The 22,197-nt window shown below is 40.4% G+C and overlaps 1 protein-coding gene across 4 annotated transcripts in view; it reads right to left on the reverse strand.

Moving 5' to 3' along the window:
* Positions 1 to 22,197, reverse strand: part of ctnnd2b (catenin (cadherin-associated protein), delta 2b) — a 176,298-nt gene that overhangs the window by 63,019 nt on the left and 91,082 nt on the right. For all 4 annotated transcript variants that reach the window (XM_007260188.4, XM_049482057.1, XM_049482056.1 and 1 more), the window contains exons 4-8: positions 16,060 to 16,094; positions 12,290 to 12,406; positions 6,071 to 6,237; positions 5,429 to 5,963; positions 4,215 to 4,358 (exon numbers count right to left, since the gene is read on the reverse strand). In XM_007260188.4, coding sequence (XP_007260250.1) covers positions 4,215 to 4,358; positions 5,429 to 5,963; positions 6,071 to 6,237; positions 12,290 to 12,406; positions 16,060 to 16,094 — 998 coding nt within the window. The remainder of the gene's footprint in view (positions 1 to 4,214; positions 4,359 to 5,428; positions 5,964 to 6,070; positions 6,238 to 12,289; positions 12,407 to 16,059; positions 16,095 to 22,197) is intronic.

Below are 22,197 nucleotides of genomic sequence, written 5' to 3' on the forward strand. Positions count from 1 at the left end.
CAAACACGAGCATGATGAGACAGGAGAGAACAAAAAGAAGAAGACAGTTAAAATCAGGTAAAAGCCACGAGTGGTAAATATCTAAAACTACTGCTGCCAAAATGCAGGGTTTAAATTTAGCATTACTATTATTTTGCATTAGATTTACCATTATTATTCACATTACTCACAGAAGGATTGCGTGAATGCTATTCCAGCTAGGCACCAACTTTGATAGATGCCCAGCTAACCATTTTTGGTTGGTAGAACGTTAAACCCGTTGAGCAATTTTTCTGCTTTCTGCTTTTATTTAACATTTTTAATCTGGTTGCCTTGCTAAAACCTCAACTGTGTCAACTTTAAGTGTATTTTTTATTTTTACTTTTGGGAATGTTCATTTTAATGTTTTGTGAAACACATTCTAATAAAGCTGTGATGCAAATCTTAAACATGTCACTAATTATCAGAACATTCCTGGAATGTTCCTTGACATTTTCCCTGGTCATTTCAATGTTTTTGTTGGTTTAAGTAAATAAAAAAATATATATTTAAATATATATTTTCATTAATATATGTAGTAAGCAATTATTCTTATCCTTTAAGATGTGCAGGCTAGTACAATATAAAATGTTTACAAACACATTTTTAAATAATGCAAAATATCGAGATATTGTTTTTAGTCAATATATTGTACATTCCTTATAGATAGGCTTATTTGGCTGCAGGTAGGTTGTGATGCCAGATGCCTACAATTCTTATGTAATACAATGTCTAATAAAGTCAGGTTAATGTAAATATGACTGATATTGTTGGTTTTTAGAGGACAAGTCAGTGTTTAAGTCAGTGTCTACAAAACTTCGTAATGTTCATGTTCACATGTTGTCAGAGAGCTCAGATAAGCAAGATATTCTTTATAAAAGTGTTTCTCAGGAAACAAATCTGTGTGCTGGGCAGGGTTGATTACAGTGGAAGTTGGGGTTAAACTTGGTGGCGTAATTAAGTTGCATTTAAAAATAAAACGCGTTACTGATTTCACATTAATCGAATGCGTTAGCGCTTTAACGTAGACAGCCCTACACTGTACTTGTATTTCTTTTTATATAAGATGCCATTGAATACATTTTTTAATTATATAGATGACACAACTCTATATATCTGTAGCGACAGATAACGTCACACACAGTACACAAGCTCAAAATATGTTGATCCAGCATTGTTAGCTGGATAAATAACAAAACAAAAAAACATGATGAAGACAAGACATACACAATTATAATTATAATTGGCAGTGAATTATAAGACCTATCTGGACGGGATTAGTGTCTCAGGGGGACAGCTGTGAAAAATATTTTACACTTCTACTCAGTGATAAAACACTTGCATCTGGACTGCAGTGAAAAAACAGAAGGACCTGTGAGTTTTTAAGCTTTTTCGGTCACGTGACATAGTGTTCAGTAGCTCCTCCATTTCCACTCGCTGTTGTGTTTACGTGGACTCCATGGATCTCCATTTCAGTGAACAAATAGCTATTTTATTAAATTCAAGGTGACGAAACTCAGAGATGTGCGTCCAGACAGGACTAAAATTACCGAAGGAGCATGAGTTTAGCGAAAAACAGTAGATAATTCAGCCTGTAATTTTGTAATTTGGTGAGAAAAACATGCACATGATCATTCTGTGCGGGAATAAAATCACAGAGGACCCCCAATAAAAGAGAAAATGACCCCAGGACCCCCTAAAAAACAAATTTCATCCGGATATGACTATAGAAGAAAAATTTGCATGAAAGACAACAATGCTACAAGTTTTGATGTCAACCCTAAATCCCAACTAAATTTCCCTCATCTCTCTGACGTTACACTGACATCCAGTGCCTGTTGGAATTGACCGTTAAACAGTCTCTGATCTAATATGGATGTAAAGAGGCTGGTCTTGGCAATCACATGACTAAAGAGCATTGTTCATATTGTAGCCTTCAATGCCATCAGTGTTTCAAAGGTCAATATTACAATGACGAATGACGATTACAGAACAGTCTGAGCAGGGTGTCTACATTACTTGCTGTACACACCTTATTCACCTGCAGGACTGAAAGGTTAGTTGTAGTTCCAGGCCTGATCTGGGCATCAGCAATGCAGATTCTGTTTGCTTTGTTTCTTTGTCTGGACTTGACTCGCTTCCCAAACCCCATCACGTCCTGCTATTCATCATGACTGCAGAGCTTTCTAGCTGAGCTGAGCTCTAAAAAGCAGAGCAGCGCTCCAACCACTCGCAGTTAATGTGACAAGTTGGACTGCAGACAAACGTCTGCCAGCGAGGCCTCTCTCTTTCCCAACCTCTCTGAAGGTTCTCCCTGGTTTGGAGGGGCTGACAGTGTGATCTTAAACGGCTCTGTCCAGTTAGCGTGTTGTTTATTCAGACCCTAATCCTCAATAAGCTCTGTTGTGTGTCTCTCTGAGGGTGCATGCAAATTCAGAGGGCAAATGAGACTTGACAGTCATTTGTGTAGACTGCTGTTGACCCTTTTGGGCATGCACAGAGAATTTATTTCTTTTAAAAAATATCAGCCTTACATTGAAAAAATTAATCTTTATTAGTGGTGTTAATCACTTAAAAAATAATTATACTACTAGAAAGACAGCTCGAGTTAGCAAGCACGAGTGAGAGAAAGACAGCTCGGTTTAGCGAGAGACAGCGCAAGTGAGAGAAAGACAGTTCGAGTTAGCGAGAGACAGCGCAAGTGAGAGAAAGACAGCTCGAGTTAGCGAGAGACAGCGCAAGTGAGAGAAAGACAGTTCGAGTTAGCGAGAGACAGCGCAAGTGAGAGAAAGACAGCTCGAGTTAGCGAGAGACAGCACGAGTGAAAGGGAGAGACAGCGCAAGTGAGAGAAAGACAGCTCGAGTTAGCGAGAGACAGCACGAGTGAGAGCAAGACAGCTCGGTTTAGCGAGAGACAGCGCAAGTGAGAGAAAGACAGTTCGAGTTAGCGAGAGACAGCGCAAGTGAGAGAAAGACAGCTCGAGTTAGCGAGAGACAGCACGAGTGAGAGAAAGACAGCTCGGTTTAGCGAGAGACAGCGCAAGTGAGAGAAAGACAGTTCGAGTTAGCGAGAGACAGCGCAAGTGAGAGAAAGACAGCTCGAGTTAGCGAGAGACAGCGCAAGTGAGAGAAAGACAGCTCGAGTTAGCGAGAGACAGCGCAAGTGAGAGAAAGACAGTTCGAGTTAGCGAGAGACAGCGCAAGTGAGAGAAAGACAGCTCGAGTTAGGGAGAGACAGTACGAGTGAGAGGGAGAGACAGCGCAAGTGAGAGAAAGACTGCGCGGGTTAGTGAGAGACAGCAAGAGTGAGAGTGAGAGACTGCGCAAGTAAGAGAAAGACAGCACAAGTTAGCGAGAGACAGCACGAGTGAGAGAGAGAGGGAGAGATAGAGCAAGTGAAATAAAGACAGGGAGAGAGCGTGAGTGAAAGACAGCGCGAGTTACTGAGAGACAGTGCGAGTAAGAGCGGGAGAGATAGAGCGAGTGAGAGAAAGACAGCACAAGTTTGCGGGACACAGCGCGAGTAAGAGAGAGGGAAAGACAGCGCGAGTAAGAGAGAGAGGAAGAGATACAGCGAGTGAGAGAAAGACAGCGTGAATTAACGTGAGAGGAAGAGATGCGAAGAGAGCGAGTGAGACAGCACAAGTTTGTGCCATTTCAAATATTTGATAAAGGTTTATATTTCAAAAACTGGAGTCTTTAAAAAGAAAGAAAAAAAAACACTTTTTTAAATAAAAAATTAAATCATTAATTTCCTTTTCCTTTATAAGGATGTTAATTGGTTAAACACATCCGCTAAAAAAGAAATTAGAAGGAAAAAAAGTGATTACAGTGATCATAGTGACCACCATGCCTCAAAGGGTTAAATGTCTATAAGTCTAAATGCCTAAACATCAATGTCCAGATGACATGAAATAAAAGAAATTGCTAGAAACTAAATTTACAGTAAAATACTTTGCTCAGAGACTGTAAGTGAAAACATCTGATACCATCTGCTGATGTTAATGATGTTTGTTTATAGCTGCTGATCAGACCCTGGGGTGTGAAAATAATCTCTTTATTAAAAAAAAAGAAAAAAGAAAAAAGAGTGTCTGGAAAGTGTGTCAAGCTTAAAACCAACCAAAATTAAAAACAATCTCTGTGTGTTTTATCTGAAACAGAGAGAACAGTGGGGGTTGTGCTGTGTGCTGTTTTACCTTGGCCCTGGCTGAAGTTCCTCAGTGGGGCTTTCTGATAAACTCTGTCCTCGTAGATGGGGTCGATGTGGTGCTCGGGGGACTGCAGGGGGCGCAGCTCCCCACCCAGGTGACTGTGCTGGCTGCTGTACGAGCCTCTGGAACCTGGTCACACATACACACAAGTAAATATACCTTCATATATCAAGCTATCAACATTATAATCAATTATAGCATGACACAAACCAATCAATCACATGTGAATGTGACCCTATAAATCACATTTTAAATGTAGTTTCTGATTAATTTATAGTAGAGACTAAATAATAAGATGTGAATGAATCGTTTATAATAATGACTATCCCAAAAGTACCAGATAGAGTACCACCATTCCAGTAAACTTAGTTCTAAATACAGCTCTGAAAAAAAAAGAAAGACCACTTAAAAATTATGAGCTTCTTTGATTTGACCAAATTTAAAAATTCTGGAATTTAATCAAGAAGAAGAAGATTGATGATCACAAGCCATCAAACCAAGCTGAACTGACTGAATTTTTGCACCAGGAGTGGCATACAGTTATCCAAAAGCAGTGTGAAAGACTGGTGGAGGAGAACATGCCAAGATGCATGAAAACTGTGATTAAAAACCAGGGTTATTCCACCAAATATTGATTTCTGAACTCTCTAAAATTTTATGAATATGAGCTTGTTTTCTTGGCATTATTTGAGGTCTAAAAGCTCTGCATTTTTTTGTCGTTTTAGCCATTTCTCATTTTCTGCAAATAAATGCTTTAATGAAAATATTTTTATTTGGAATTTGGGAGAAATGTCCGTAGTTTATAGAATAAAACAACAATGTTCATTTTACTCAAACATAAACCTATAAATAGCAAAATCAGAGAAACTGATTCAGAGACTGAAGTGGTCTCTTATTTTTTTCCAGAGCTGTATGAAAAATCTGTATATCCAAAACAGCAGAGAGATTGAACTTTCAATGGCAGTCTAGGTAAAAAAAAAAAAAAAGTTTATTTGGGGGTCATTCTGGAGAATTTCTATTGGTCCATTCATCAAAAAATTTCGACACAATGTAAAAGAATACTTGTATGATCAAATTTTGAAGTAAGCTAAAATTTGACAAAAAAAAAAATCAAAAACATACTTCTTTCTCATTGGACAGCAATGAAATACACATTACTACAATATCCTGTTCTTTTGTGTTATAGTGCAAAGACGCACCTGCTAGGCTGCCAGGCCTCTGCAGCGTAGCGTTGGCATACAGGTCATGGGAAATCTTGTACTGGTCGGAGGAGTGCAGCATTCGCTTAGTGGGCGACAGAGTGGCATAGCTGCCTACAACCGAGCTGAGCTGGTGGAGGGGGGAGGAGCTGGAGACGTTGCCCTGGCCGGACATGGCGTGTAGAGGGGAAGAGGCGGAGCCCCCTCCAGCTGCCATGTTCATGGGCGAGCTGGTGCTGTAGGACTTGGCCAGGCGGCTGGGCGACTGCTTGGGCGAGGACACGCGCTGCAGGGTGGCGTAGCTGGGCATGTCGGAGGCTGAGGCCAGCCTCTGCAGCTTGGAGGGCGAGTCCAGGGCCTGCATGGAGAGGGGGGAGCTCACACGTTGGGCCGGCAGAGTGGCGCAGGAGTAGTAGATGGAGGTGGCAGGCTGGACGTCAGGCAGGTGGAAGGCGCTACCATGACTCTGGGCAAACGAGTCTCTGGACTGGGCGCAATCGCCGCCCGCCAGCTGGGCGGCACGGTTAGACGTCACCTGGGAGGGATTACCCGGAAAGGAAAAGGTTAGACAGTGGAATATAATATATTGGATTTCTGAAGGATTTTCAAAAGAGAATGAGTCTATCAGCAGCTGAGCCCTACCTGATTATAGCTGTGTACGGCTCCTCCCACCTGACCACTGCGTGGAGGGGGCTGGGAGGCTGACGGGTCGCCCAGGGCCAGGGTCTGGTTGCTATGGTAACCAGAATAAGGGAAGTTGCCCTCTTGATTATTGAGCTGTAGAGCACTCTGAGACAGGATGCCTGGTCCTGGTGAGGGGAGACAAACGTGTGGTATTAGTGCTCAGCCATTACAGTCCTGCCTTCCTCCCCGCTTTCGCTACATGGGGCAACTTCAGTGCAATTCAGGCTCTCTGAGTTTCTCCGTCTCTTTCTCAGGGAGTTTCACACTTGCACTACATAAATGAGTTCACATTCAGGACTGATCCTGGCCTCGTAATACGTTTTGTTGCAGGTTTTTTTTAACCAATTAAATACATTAAATACCATTAATGTACTTGTCTTGATTGTGAACTTGTGCATATTTCAAAAGACCAACAGTATCTTCTTATTGATGCACTTAAATTAACAAAATAACATAATATTGGAGTTTAGAACAAATTCTATAATACAACAGAATGGAGTTACAAATAAATATGTTTAATTTTTTTTATCGGACATATGTTTCACAATTAACTTCAGTTCAGGAACTGTAGTGAACTAAAAGTGAAGAAGAATTTGGTTCTCTGCTGTGCTGCACAGCTCTTTCACGTCTGTGTGAGAAGACACAAAGAAAAAAAAAAGAGTGGTGTCTCTTGCTTACAGTTAGTTTTGGATTAACTCTAATGTAGGAAATGGCTGTATTGTTATATAAAAAGATGCTAAATTTGTTCTTTTTTAAACATTTAGCAACAAAATCGGCATCTAGTTACAATCCTAGACGAAGCTAAAAACAGCCAGTTTGTGGAGTGGTAGTAAACTATTACAGAGTGTGTGATGAGTGCTACCGAATGTTTTAATTTCTTTCATTTATTGACGTAGAGTGTAAAAATCTAATTAAACCTGAGCACAGCTGTGATGCAAATGAGGTGGAGTGCCGCTGCTAAAATGACTTTAAATAAATGAATGACTGTTTAGTGTAAATCATTCTGTCTTTTCATTTATTTGGCAAAACATTTTTTAATTAATTTTTTTTTTTTTTTTTTTTTTTTGGCCTTAAGTTTTCGGTTGGCAAATATTCACTTTACATTACATTAGCTATAACTCCTCTCATTTATCTCTTTTTACAGTTGTTTTTGTTACGTTATTTGTTTGGGTCGACCAGAGTAGGACTGGTTCCTCCTAAGGTTTCTTTCTATTAGTATGAGGGAGTTTTTTTTGTTGCCACTATTGCCACTACCACCCTTCTCACACTGTCACTATGATGCTTAATCTTGACCCGTATATCTGTAAAGATGCTTTGAGGCAACTTTTGTTGTAAAATGCACAATATAAATACATTTTTATTGAACTGAACTGAATTGAATTGAACATTTGCTGCATCCCTAATTATTGCTGGTTTGCTTTCACACACTTTCTTCATCCATACGATGGACATGAAGCTGTTTTCCAGGCTGCCAAGTTACAAAATGAACCAATCACGCAATCCCACATGCAGCACTGGGAGCGGATAGATTCCACACCTTCAGTAGAGCACACCAGATGGCTAAAATTTTGCCCAGCTATCACTGCAGCTCCCAGGGAGCAGTGAGGTTTGAGGGCCCAACTGTATCAGCCTGTCACCAATAACTCAGTGCTCTAACTGCAGAGCCACCTCTAGGCGAACCCCAGATCACTGATTTCAGGAGAACCAGAGATCTCTACCTTGGACCACTCCTGAGCTTACAGAAACACAGCTTTCACACTTGACAAAATGTATTGAACTCGCAAAGCAAGAACTCCCGGGTCCAGAAAAAAAAATCACTAGTGTGAAATCCCCTCTCTCTTTTTCACGATGTTTGCTTGCTTCCTAGCTTGTTTTCCCTCCATCCCTGTTCTTCAGCTGCCTCTTCTTCTCCAAGCATTCCTTTGCTCCCTCTCACACTCGGCCCTCACGAGAGGAGATGGATGGAGTGGGCATGTATAATTAATCAGGGCTAGAGGACTCAGCGAGCTCATGCACTGAAGAATGGGGCCAGCAAGAGCAGAAATCACGTTTCCCTGTCTGCCCCTTCCTCTTTTTCTCCCAGCAGTCACTGCAGCTCTCGCGCTCTGCTCACAACATGAGAACACAAGACCAAGATGGCAAACGGCGGGGTGTTTTTTTTTGGAGCTCACGCTGGTTTCGCAGCGCAAAATCTGGTCGAAAAAAAAAACCCTAGAAAAGCATCTGCTCTCAGGAACCATCCAATAAACACTTCCCAAGCAGTATGTGCCAATCAACGACACACAGCGCTGTCTGTTTTCAACAGGGGCGGAGCTGTGAAATGGCTGTATCGACAAAGCCGACAAAAGCTGGTCAAAGGAGATCTATATCTCTCACAATAGATGAGCTGGAAGTGAGAGACACCCTTATTTTAGCTGCTTTCACACCTGGGTGTTTACTGAAGCTTCGGAGAGGAGGCAGTTAGGAAAAAGTCGATACGGGTCCATGCTCCACGAAAACAGGCCACATAAACTCAGTAACCTAATAAACACAGAACAGTGCACTTTCAAATCCCCCTGAAAATGACAACTAGGTCATTTCATGCTGACCCAGTAATATCAAGTACTGGGCAGCTTTTTCCCCTCTTATCTTTTTCTTTTTTTTTCTGGTGAAAATGGTTTTGGTTTACTACTAAAACCACTTTATATACTACTATGCACAGTTCATGCACCAGAGCTTCTGCAGAGCATGGCTCGGATTTCATAAATGCGTAATCGTTCATACGCTGCGTCCTCAGCCATCTTAAGAGTCCATTTGCGCCGTGTTCTGCTGTCGAGCAGAATGGCGGTTGAGCGAGCTGCGTATGTCCAGGTGGTGGTTGCTGTCCAAAAACTGCACCTCATCTCTGCTTCATCTCTGTGGGGTTTTATCTCTCAGCTCCCTGACCTGCATTTCAGATATAGCCTCTCAATATTTCATCAGCCTACTATTTTACCAGACAGTGAGAGAGAGAGAGAGAGAGAGAGAGAGCACTATAGCAGAGTACCCAGTCACAGTGCCAGCGAGTTCATAAATGTAAACACAGGAGTGTGTGGAGGAGATGACCCTTCTATCTAAGTGTATCACTTAAGACTTAAGGACATAAGAGTACATAACCTTCTTATGTGCTGGGTTAATCCACCTCATTCTTTTTCCACTATACGTTGCTGTCTTTTCGAGACCCTCTACACTCTAACACTCTATTACAGATGCTGCCCTTTATATTGTGTGAATATTTCATGATGAATTGAACAGTAGATATGGTTCAAAGTTACCTGGAATAAACTGAAGCTGAATGAATAGTTTTTTCTTCTCATACAGAGACTAAAATAAGGATCTGATTTGATCTTTCTGTTTGTGTAAATAATATAGCCTCACACTTTGTAGATAAGATGTGCTGCTAATTAATACTGAAGTAAAATTTTGTTATTTTTAATCTTTACAAATTTACCTGGATTTGCCCCAATCAATCTGGACATTCTTATAATATAGTACATATTTTTAAAAACTGAAATGCAGCTATGACATTTAAAATAAAGATATTAAATATGTTAAAGCCTAAAAATTCCCAAGGCCACAAATCAGCCACATCCCAAAAAAACAAAAGTAAAAGCCTTAGTAGCTTCTCAGCCATCTTTAGTCAAATACCAGAAAGTAACATTTGAAAGCAGCAGACATTAGCTAAGAGGCTTAGCTGAACTTTCCCGACTTGTCTGCTTTTCAGGCTGCTCTGTACATATCTCTCAGTTTCAGAGCAGATCGGCCTGATCTTTTCAGCGGGATGAATGCACGTGATTACTTTACAGCTGCATTATTTGATGTTTATCGCAGCTTGAATTTGTTCCCCAAATTGTGTGAGCAATAAAAAAAAAAGAAGCCACAAATCACGAGCAGTGTCAATAACCCGACGAGCAGTAATTCACACATCCAGCCATTGACATTCATAATGTGGCATGACAGGTAGTGCTCTGTGGTGTGTCAGCTGAATAGCGCCATGTGCAGAGGGTTCTCCCAGTGAAAGGAGGTGAATACCAACCGCAGCGGGAGCAGGCCCTGAGGAGCGAACACCTGCAAGCTTCTATTATCTGCTCCTGCATCTGGCACATTCAATTCTCGCTCCCATCTCGCAAGATTCACTTCTTTCTCCACACTGTGACTGTATGACTGCATCTAGCCTTTCTATCTTTCTATCAGTGGAAATCAGGACCATACCTCTTCAGGTAAACGCATCTGGGACTGATTCGAGAGTGTCAGACAAAGGTTGTGAATGCTGCCTGTTCTGCTGTAAAGGTGTGAGCACTGAAACCTCACTACTTTGTCATGCCTCCTCCAGAGCTAAGGGTGCAAAACTGCTTCTGTGCACTACTACACATTTTTCTGCTGGTGGGGATTCAGCACTGATGGAACCATTATGTCCCTGATTATAGTCAATTTAATAATACTAATCTGCAAGTTCAAACCTCGCCTTTAAAGGTGAAAGCTGCTAAATCTGACATTTTAAACATTAATAGAAAATCAAACAACTGTTTTCTATGTAAAACTGTAGTGGATAACTGGACTCTTGAACAGAGAATGATGTCTGTATTTTTCATAGCTCAGGTTAAAGCAACCGTCCAAAATTCCTCCACCAAAAACTCTAATCTTTTATGCACCAAGTCCTCTAACAACATGCTAACACGATACACTGTTTAAAAGTCTGAAGCAGGCTAGACAGGATTGGACCAGGTTAGCCATGATGCTAAAAGCTGGATTCAGTATGGTTGAAGCTGAGATGCTTCCAAGAACAGCAGCTAGAATACACAGAGTAGGAGCAGGTTAGTTGAGATACTAAAAGCTGTGCTTTGCAGGGTTGGAGTTGGTTTACCTGGATGCTAACAACTGGAAATGAACCTTTAAGCAACATAACCTGTCCTCAATATGACATGATTTTCAGTGATGTACAAACAGCAAAAGTTGCAAATATTACAAAGTCATGACTTAAAAAAAAAAAAAAAAAAAAAAGGGCATGGTTACTGGATTGGTCTGACCTGTCTACAATAGAAAGCATGTGAAATTTAAAAAAATGAGAAACATGACAATGGTCATGTATAGCTTAAAATGTGTTTGCAGGAAGAATGGATGTATATCATTAAATTAAATGAAGTTAAAACAACTTCAAATATTTTGTCTCTTTTTTCTTTCTTTCTCTTTTTATCCCAATTTCTCTCCAATTTACTAGGCTAATTACCCAACCCACTCATTAGGACTCCCCCTATCACTAGTGATGCCTCAACACACCAGGAGTGTTCTACCCACCCAGAGAAAGCAAGGCCAATTTTGCTCTCTCAGGGCTCCAGTAGCCGATGGCAAGGTGATCATAGTGTCAGCGCTTGGAGCCCACCTGGAGCCCCACAACTTAAAATATTAAAAATACTGTCTGCATTAAAATAAAAGCAAATACAAGATTTTTCCCCCATTGTATGTGCAAATCAAAGAACAAGTTAACATACGTTATATATGCATTTTTTTATTCATTCACTTTCAACTTACTATTAAAAGCCTCAAAAAGGTCTCTTTATGAATGCAGACACTTCTGAGAACTTTGGATACATTTCTAGGTGACTTCTGCTTCAAGCTAGATAATCAGCCTCCGTAAGGATTTATGGGAAGTTATGCAATGGGGGAGAGGAGCTTCAGGCACGGTCCTCCTCCTAAACTGCTAAATATAAATTGTGTGCTCATTTCTTAACTATAAAACATGCTAATTATTGCTTAAGCTCTCCAGCATCTTTAGCTCGTTATTTAGCGTGTTGTCAGAGAATGTACTCAATGTTTTTGGCTCTTAATAAGGTGTGTCTCTAACTGAAATATGGCGTCGTGCCTCCAAAAAAAGGGAAAATAAAAATTTGTGCATTGTTCCTATAATTTTCTGTTCAATTATGAGAAAATGAATGATAACTCCCTATTTTTTATGTCTGCAGATATAGGTAATCGGCTTTGTACAGCATTCCTAACGCTCTAAAATGCAAATCTAAACTTTATTAAAGGTTTGACAACTCAAGCATTGTGCAATGTGGTGGAGTCTTCTTGATTCAATCTTCTGCTAAAGACTCCTTATCACTCTGAGACTAGAGATTTACACCCAGACAGTGAGCATCACTAAAAATGAGTGTTCCTTACTTTCTCCTGTTGCAAATTCCTGTGAATCCAGAATTCCAGACTCTTGCAGAGATCTGATGCAGGAGTCCACGAGCTCCAGGCCGGTGGTGAGCTCTTCTTCTATATCCTTCTGTCCGTCTGCAAAAGGATAAGAGGAGGAAATTACACCGGCTCCAGTTTGAAAGGCCATCACCAAAACACAAAGCTGGAGCAAAAAAAAAAAAGCAGTGCCCTTTCATGAGCGATGGTTCAGCAGAGAGACTGTGACACTGTGTCTGAGAACGCTGGCAGCTGGGGCAAAGCTGACAGCAAGAAACTTTCATACCAGCGTGAAGCAGCTAAAGTTAGAGCTGAAGCACATTTGCAGCAGAATTCTGACTGCAAGTTCTGCTGCTTTTACATTACTGAGAAGCAAAGTGCCAAATTGCAGAATTTTTACTTGGACAGAGGTCTGACCACAGGTTTGGAGGTCATTTCTGGGATTTGAACATCACTTTATGGACATGTACTGTTTCCTTAATCTGCTGAACACTGAGAAATCAGCGTCTGAACCAAGGTTCACGTGTTGGTTACATTAAACACATTTAGTGCAGTTAGGTTTGGTTTTACACTAGAACTATGCAATGTCCTATTGACATATTTTCGTGAGCTACATCTTTGCATACTTGACACGAATTAAATTTGTAGAATGGTGTTAGTCTGGGAAGTTGCCTTTCCCAGTGTTGTGCCGAATTCTGCCTCCCTGATATAACTCTACTCCTTTTGAGTGATGTGCACCACATGGCAGAATGAATGTAAAAGATTAGCTTCAGATTCTGCTTGATTCTCATAATAAATAAGAGTTAATCTACAGAAAAGACGAGGAATCGGCAGTGTAATCATTTTCACCCTAACGGCTGCTTGTTGCTCATAAGGGAAGTCAGAATTCGGCACAACATCGTTTTTTTTTTTTTTTTTGGTTCAATGGATGACAACAGGGTGTCTCACCTTCCTGTAACTGTTCTGAATGTCTGAAACATCTGGAAAAGAGCTTTTTTGCTGCGAATGAATGTGACCACCTCTTTTTGCTAGACCAAATTGTGGTTATTTGGTCCTTACCACGGTTTGCAGCATTGTGGATGCAGCAGTGAACTTAAATTAACGTTTGCCACTTTTGTCAAGTGGCAAAATGTAGATTTCTTTCATACCTGAAAGAAAGAAATCTATATTTTCCCACTTTACAAAAGCACAAAAGAAAAATCAAGTACTTTAAGATCCCAATTAAAACTTCTCATTGCTGTTATTTTCCCTTTATTTAATTTAAGTCCACTGCTGCTTCCTCAATCCCTGTGCTGCCTGTCTTTATGGCAAATCAAAGAAAGACTAAAAACCTTGCTTATAAAATGTACCTAGTGTTTTTGAATAGTTTTTTCTGCATAGTACATTAAAGGGGAAATCTGGTGTAAAATGTATTTTTGATGTAGTGAAACATAATACAGTGCTTTTAGCCAATGCTCCCAACAGGCTTACAAAGCTAAAAACAGGAACATAGCGTTGGCTATTGCAAAGGAATCACTACTTTTACACTATTTACAAGCTCAAGCTAGCTCCAAACTTCATAAGTAGAATTTCCCTATACTACCTATTAATTTGTGCTCAGCAGTCGAAATATCGTTACTTAATTTCAAGATGGCGGCAACCAGAGAACTACCTCAAGGTAATGTGTGTGTTAACAGACTTTTAACAAACTACATGTGTACTTTCAATGTTCTTAGTGCCTCTTTTAAGTGTTAGAGGCCTCATAATTCTACCAATGAAGTGTGGAGCTACTTTTAGCTTGTTTCTTTGCATGGGCAATGCTATGCCCCTATCACTAGCATTGTAAGCCTGTTGGGAGCATCAGCTAAAAGCATTGTATTTCAGAATGCTATTGGTTAATGGAGGGGGGCTATTTAACCAAAGTTCACACTCCTCATGTTTCACTACATCCGAAATCCACACCAGATTTCTACTTTAAGCTGTACAAGTCCAGGAAATAACCTAAAATAAGCCCATATTCCTGTGAGCTTAAATTGTAAGAAGGTAAAGAGTAAACATATTGTAAGTGAAGCAAAACAAAATTAACTAAAACCAGAAAACTATGAAAGCTCTCAACAAAAGCGGCCATTTTCACTCAAATTACTCCACATTCACACTGGCAGCCCCACTTTTGTCTCTTGTGGGTGTATTCGACACTGTTCATCTGGCCGGTTAGAATGTTAGAAAACTACGTATCGAGCTATCCACTTCTTTCTTCCAAGCTTCATTTTTCTGAGAATCGCCCTGTATTTGTACAAAACCGCATCATATAAAATTCTAAACAATGCACAGAACCACACTGCATAGGACATAAAGTAAAGGTCTGCACTCGCAGGATCCATAAGAATACCTAAGAATACCTAGGCAGAAGGTGGGGACCTCAGGCCATCATGTCTGTGAAAGAAATTGTTTGGCCAATTAGTGTAGAATGTCACTTCACCACATCATAATAATTTGCAGATAATCTCAACTCAGTTTGTCGCTTGTTGCTCTGTCCCTTTCCACGGCTACAAATACTGCTCTCCCATAGGAACTAAATGATTGCCTGTTGCCTTCCAGTGTGAATGCAGGGTGAATCAAACTGGTAAACCAGCTTAGATCTTGACCAGCACAGGGTATGTTTTGTTTAAGTTTAATGGTTTTGCTGATTTACAAATATGACCACCCTTACCAAGCAAGAAAACCAGCTTGCTGACCACTACAGCCACCATAATTAAGCTAGTCGACCAGCTAGACCATGCTGATAGACAAGCTATTCCATAAAATTCAAAATAAAACATAAACACACTTGTCTACAATGGCTTCCCATCATATGGTATGTTATATCTTGGATGATCACTTATTTATCCACCTTGATCATCAAAGACCAGCTTAGACCATCTAAAATCACTTCCCAGCAAAAGCTGGTCTCAGCAAAGAGCTGAATTGTTCAGCAGGGTGTGGGTCTGTGTGATTGGCAAGTGACATGAAAACATCTTACAGCACAGCTTAACACTGAACCTCTGAAAGTCTCAACATTTCCAACTGTGAAGAGAAGAGCTGGAGCTGCAAGTTGTGTGACAGGTGGAGTGTCAGTAAGAAAGTTACAGCTGAGAGGGCAAAACAAGAAAATCTGACGCACTGCCAGTGGACTACAGAAATAATTGGAGGTGTTCTAATACTTTTGACCGGCAGTGAATTTGGCATGATAGTGGCAGCGCAAAGTCCTGAGTATAGTAATTATATTCAGGCTAGCAGCTCCCATCACTCATTAACGCGGAGGTAAGTGTGGCTGCTTGATTAACGTGCCTCTTCCACTGTACCTGCGCAGGAGGCTGAGATTTGAAACAGTCTGGAGTTAACCGCCCACCCACTCCCATAAATAATTCATGCACTTTGGCTTCCTCCACGTCTCAGCCTCTCCGCTCTCCTCTGGCCGTGCTTGATTTTGTGCGGGGCGGAGGGCGTTATCTTTGGCTAACGCTCCTGCTGTAACGCAGTCAATCAAGTCAGAAGGGCCATATTTCCTGTTTGACGAGCGCAGTTCCGCTGCCACAGGCCCTGACTGATGGTGACAGCTGTCGTGCACTCGGCTTCGAGGAGCGCCTCTTCGCTTCTTCATCCGCTGAGCGGCATCCGTGAAGCCTTACATCATTAGCTGCACACACGACTACTAGCTGAGACAAAAATACACACACAAAAACACACACACACACACAGAGCTGTGATTCAGATTTCCATGCATTCCACTGTACCTTGATTGTTCCAGCGAAACTTCTCGTCAGCAGAACTGCAACACAAAGAGAAAAAGAAAGAGAGGGATGAAGTTGATTAATAATGAAACCATAATAATATAAATCGTTTATCATACAACAGTCAGTTGACCATCATTTTGCTTCACATTTGATTAATGCTACAGTCATTTTTCACACTATAAGGCGCAATTAAAACCCTTTAATTTTCAGAGAACCCAAAAATCGTCAGTGCGCCTTATAATTCAGTAAATCTTGTGTATGAATTTTATCAATCAGGTTGTAAGAAGCAGTAAAGCCACTCTACTAAAGTGCTGCATTATACAGGAGTTTCAGTTTAGTTCTTCAGCATCGAGGGTGCAGCAGTATTAGCATTAGCCGCTAAGCACTAGCTATTTCGCTGTTCCGAGTAGAGTATACCAGACTGTAGTCTGTTGCTAACCCTGGCTAGCACTGCTGGAGCAATATTAGCATTAGATTAGCCTCTAATCCTGTTAAGCGTTAGCTCTTTCGCCGTTCAAAGGTGAGCATATTGGACTGTGGCCTGCTGCTAATCTAGCACTGCTGCAGCAGTATTAGCATTAGCCACTATCTGCATTAAGTGCTAGCTCGTTCGCCGCTCAGAGGTGAGTATATTGTACTGTAGTAGTCTGTGCGTTTACCGTATTAAAACAAGCTACATTTACTTAGCTTAGCTTTTAGTTACCCCCCCACCACCACCCAGCAGCGACACCTGCTGAATTAGAAGAAAACCATGATGACACCCCTGTTCCTTACTAGTGTCACAAAATGCACCTTATAATCCAGTGCACCTTGTGTATGAAAATAGACTAGAAAATATAAAAATACGGTACATTTATGTTTATTATGTAATAGTCCTATATTGAATATAATGACCATTAGATAGGTAGGTGAGTGATATGGTATTTCATGAGGTTGCTTGCATTGAGTTGTGGATCAGTGGAACTGTGTTCTTTGGAATAATGGTTCTTTAATTCACTTTAATTTTTGGGGAGAAGCCAGGGAGTTTGGAATGAGGTGGGGTGGTACATTTCCAACACCTCAACACCTTGGTTAATGCAATCAAATTCTCAAAGCAATGCTCCAAAATAGTAGTAGAAATAGCAGTTTAAATACCTTACTGGATTATAGAGACAGATACTCAAGCAAAAGCAGTATAAACTCTTGTTAATAACCTTGATGTTGGACCACAATGAATGACAAGGTTTTCCAATGTGTTTCTTCTAATAGTGCAGGTGGTTGCTCTGATGTTGCGAGATGGTTGCTATAATATTGCAAGGCAGTTGTGATGGTGATGCCAGGTGGATGCTATGATATTAAAAAGTGGCTGCTAGTAAGTTGTATAGTTGTAACTACATGGTTGCTATGGTAATGTTAGGACATATTATATTGTTAAAAGGCTGCTCCAATTGTGGTGTTAGTTTTGGGGGTTTTGGCTATGGTGTAGGTAAGTTTTTCTTTTGCGTTGTTTAGGTGGTTCCTATGGTGCTGCAAAGTGGCTTTCATTAATCCTGATGCGATTGGTTGCTATCCTGTTGTCAAGTGTTTTTGTTGTGTTATGTAATAAACGCAAAGTGGTTTTCATAGCATTGCTATGTCATATGATGTTGTAAAGTGGTTGCTAGGCTGCTCCTATGGTATTACTAAGTAGGTCATATTGTTTTCTAGGGGGAGGCATTAGAGCTGCTAGGTGGTGCCTATGGTGTTGCTAAGTGGTTGTTTTAAGTCTGATAGTTGTTGCAAGGTGTTTGTTGCTGCTATGTGATTGCTATGGTGGAGCTAGGTGGTTGCTATGGTGTTTCAAAATGTTTGTTTGATGAGTGCTTTAGTATTGCTAGGTTGCTGCTGTGTTATTTCACAATGATGAGAGTGCACCCCATTAATTTTATATGTAAATACTATACTATGGGTAAATTCAATTCAAATACATTGCCATATGAAAACAGCTAATCAAAATCACATCTTTTCACACACACACACACTTACAGTTTCTCTACACAGAGCTTTCTGATCCATAACCCCACAAATCAATGGAGGATGCTGGAGAGCCCAACCAGTGATAATAATGACTATAGATTATGGTGGAATGGAGGCTGAATGCTGGGCTGTGATGGTGAACAGTAAACACAGCTTTACTATCAGGAGGTTAAAAGCTGGCTCACTGTCCCCTCGCTCGTGCTGCAGCTGCTAAATCATCCTATTGATTTTTTTTTTTTTTCCAAATGAATGCGTGTGTGAAAATACAGGTGGTCTTCAGACGAAGGACGAATCACAGCAGAAAACACACCACCACATGTTAATAAGGGCTGCGGTACGTCCTTTCCCCAAACGCTGCCATTTATCTGCAGTTCTGCAGTGGACAAAGCCCAGACACAGACCGCCTGGATGGACAGAGGTGAGCTATGGAGCAATTTTACTAAATGCTGCGTTTAATGAGAGCACTGGTGGAGCCTGAAAAATGACTTGGTTACTGACCCAAATACTTCAAAAATCACTACAGTGTTACTATAAAGACAAACTCAATCAATCAGTGAAGCAGTGGAACCAAAATAATAATTACATTGTCAGTTTTGATGCATTTACTTTAACATGTGCAGGAAGTTCTGAAAATACTTTCTTCAAAGTGAGTAAGTTTTGTTGCATTTATGTTAGATCTCTATAAATGTGAATCGGTGTCTTTGCAAGTAAATAAATAACTAACAACTTTCTTCATTGCTTAAATCCGCTGCAGCGTACTGTGTATTAAATAAACTTTAGTACCCACAACTGCATCAAAAACCAACTATGATGAGTAAGTCCATTTAAGAATCATTAATCTCTCTCGGTTAGAGATCGTCTTCCTCACTCTAGATAATTAACTTCAGAATAATTTCATGATAGATGAGCCCATAGCTGTGAGCCTACTGAGGGTCAATGGGTGGTCAACAGTTAATCACTGTTCTTTAAGGACCCCATTTCCATAATGACAAAAACACTTTAAGCTACACATCTGTGATTTAGATTGGTATTACAAGTGAAACACGTTTCTGTTGACATTCATTATAAATTAGAGTTAATCACTCCGTCCGAGTGAATTCGAATTAAGGCATAGAAGAGGCATGATTATGAAACGGTCCACAGCACTAACTGCTTAAATATATGAAATATATGGAATAAGGCTTTGCTTCTGTTGATTTTTCCTTAAAAATAAATATATATAAGATTTTTTTTTTTAAACCTACTTGTAGTTTTTTTTTGTTTTTACCAAGATTCCAATATTCACCATAGATTTTATTTGCTTTTTTAGTTTTTTTAGGTGCATTTATTTGCACTGTATCAGTACTGCATGGTCCTGTCCGTTAAACTGTCTTTTGTCTGCTGTATTTATTGTAGCGTCATAGTTATATGTTGCACATTCGTTACAAGCTAATTTATTGTATATTGTATTGTTGTTCCATGTTGCACCATGATTCCAGAGGAACATAATTTTGTTACACTGTGTACCTGTACCTCTTAAATTAACTTGACTTGAGTTAACTTTTCCAGGGCCTCACTAATATTTCCAGGACATTTTAGAAATGGTTGCCAGGTAACTGTCCTTACAAACTTAACAAAGCTCAAATACTACAACAAAAACTTTTATATAACTGTTACAATATAAAAAGACAAATATAAAAGATGTGCAGGTTTTAAGAACAAATTTTCTTGAAGCTTCACAAAGTCTTCAAATATGCAAAACAAGTTTATTTCATTTCATTATAGTGACTGATGTGGTTTAAACAGATTTAAATCCGCATTGTGTGTGAGTGTGTGTGTGTAGTGTGTGCATCTATCTTGTGTGTGTAGTGTGTGGTGTGTGTGCCCTGAAGTGTGAGAGGGAGGAGAAAGACAAGAATGAAGGGTGAAAGAGAGAAAGTGTGCTATGACAGGCCAGAGCAAAGCTGAGGCTGGCCTTTGTCCTCTCGTATTGCATTTGAAAGGGACGAGAGAGGGCGGGAGAGAGAGAGAGAAGAAAAAAAAAAAGAGAGAGAGAGACTGTTTAGGCAAAACACTGGTGGGGGTCACAAGGTGCATACAAACACAAAGAGATAGAAAGACACAAGAAGGGAGAAGGCCACAGCCTAAAAATAGGCGCCTCCACTTCTGCTGAAAGTAGTTTCGAGTACGGCCGGGGTTGAAGCTGGAAACGCGGGCGAGAATGACGGGAATCGTTCTGGCTAGTGGGCACACACTTGAGCGTCGTACACTCGAGTGGCAGCTGCACGTTTAGCGTGAGAGAAGATGGTCTGTGAGGGTCCTGTGGGGGCGAATAGTCCTCTTCTCTCATCTGCACTGACTGGGCCACAGTGGAGCTCCGCACACAGCAGGCTCTGGTGCCTAATACAGCAATGAAAGGGATTCCTATAATGGCACTAATGAGTGCAGGCCAGAAGCACTCACGCATGAAAAAAGAAAAGAGCCAGGATGCCCATCAGCCCACACTGGACCAGGGGGAGAGACCCCTCCCAGCCCATGCAGTTATACAGCAGTACGAGTGAGCTAAATGCAGATACTGCCTTACCAGAAAGCATGCCAGCTACACAGATAAATCTGACCATTTGATCCATTTAATAATTTGGATTCCAAGAAGTGGGCAGGAGTTTCCCGCACAGCGCACTGCATTTGGCCCAGGGTCCAGGAATCTAGACAAAGCGAACATAAGGAGCGGGCCAAGATCACAGAGCAGGACCTTGAATGTGACAAATCTGAATGTGTTTACAGAATAAAAGGCCAATAAACTGTAACAGAGGAAGGATACAAAAAGCTTCTTATTTTTCAGAAGAAACAAATCAAATAATGGTGATAAAAAGCTCAACGAATTTTCTATTTCAAGAACACTATTAAAAAAAGATGAGGTTATTGATTTCATTACCACCACTGTGACTCAGGGGATTTTCATTAGAGACAGTATCCTAGTTTTCCCATCTAGGAAACACAGCAGAGAAACAATGAAAAATTATAACTGTGCCAAAGCATAATGGCTCACAATGCCCTCTCAAAATCCACCATTTTCGACCAGGACTGCACGATATTGAAAAAAATAATTACATTAAGATATTTTGCTGTATTGCGATTATAAAATAAGAGACCACTTAAAAATTATGAGTTTATTTGATTTTACTAAATTGAAAACCTCTTGAATATAATAAAGAGGAAGATGGATGATCACAAGCCATCAACCCAAACTGATCTGCTTAAATGTTTCTAACAGGAGTGGCATAAAGTTATCCAAAAGCAGTGTGTAAGACTGGTGGAGGAGAACATGCCAAGATGCATGAAAACTGATTAAAAACCAGGGTTATTTAACCAAATATTGATTTCTGAACTAATCTAAAAAAAAAAAATCATCAGATTAGTCGACTACCAAAATAATCATTAGTTGTAGCCCTAGAATAACATGACCATATTTAATCAGGGTCTCAGACTCAAGGCCCCTCTAACTGTGTGAACACATATCAGATCGGCCTATAATTTCTAGCTGATTCTGAGATCCTTTTTTTGTGAGTTGCTGCAGGTTCCTCAATATGGACCTCTTGTATGGTTGCAAAAATGCAGCATTAAATTCTGCAGTGTGTGGAGCCAGACTGGTGTTTTTTTTTGTTTCAATATTTGTAGAACGTGTAAAATTAAATGCGATAGATTTTAAAAAGGGAAGTACAGAAGCCCTGCCTAATGATGTATTACACTGCCTGGAAAAGTTAACGTGGCATTCCGCCCTTGATTGGTACCTGTGCTTGGCCAAGAGTGCTGTAAGATACTGGCACCAAAAAAAAAAAAAAAACAACGTGTGAAAATGTTTAAACAGGGTCTGAGGCTCAATGCTCCTTTAACACATGTAAACTCATTAAACAACCTCAAACCATCTATATAGACCCAAAAACAAACTTAACTGAACAAGACACCACCCCAGTCTGCAAGAGCTTAAACACAAAGCTCTCAGGAGAACAGCTTTCCCTGGGTTAGGATGTGATTGCATATAGACTGCAGGACTGTCATATTACAGGAATATGAAAGCCCAATTATTACAGTGAATTTATCTTGATTAAAGGGTGATGCGAGATGTGCCATAATGCAGTTATCCCCCCTCCCTGAGTTACACAC

Source organism: Astyanax mexicanus, chromosome 8, assembly GCF_023375975.1.
Source record: "Astyanax mexicanus isolate ESR-SI-001 chromosome 8, AstMex3_surface, whole genome shotgun sequence".
Lineage (NCBI taxonomy): Eukaryota > Metazoa > Chordata > Actinopteri > Characiformes > Acestrorhamphidae > Astyanax > Astyanax mexicanus.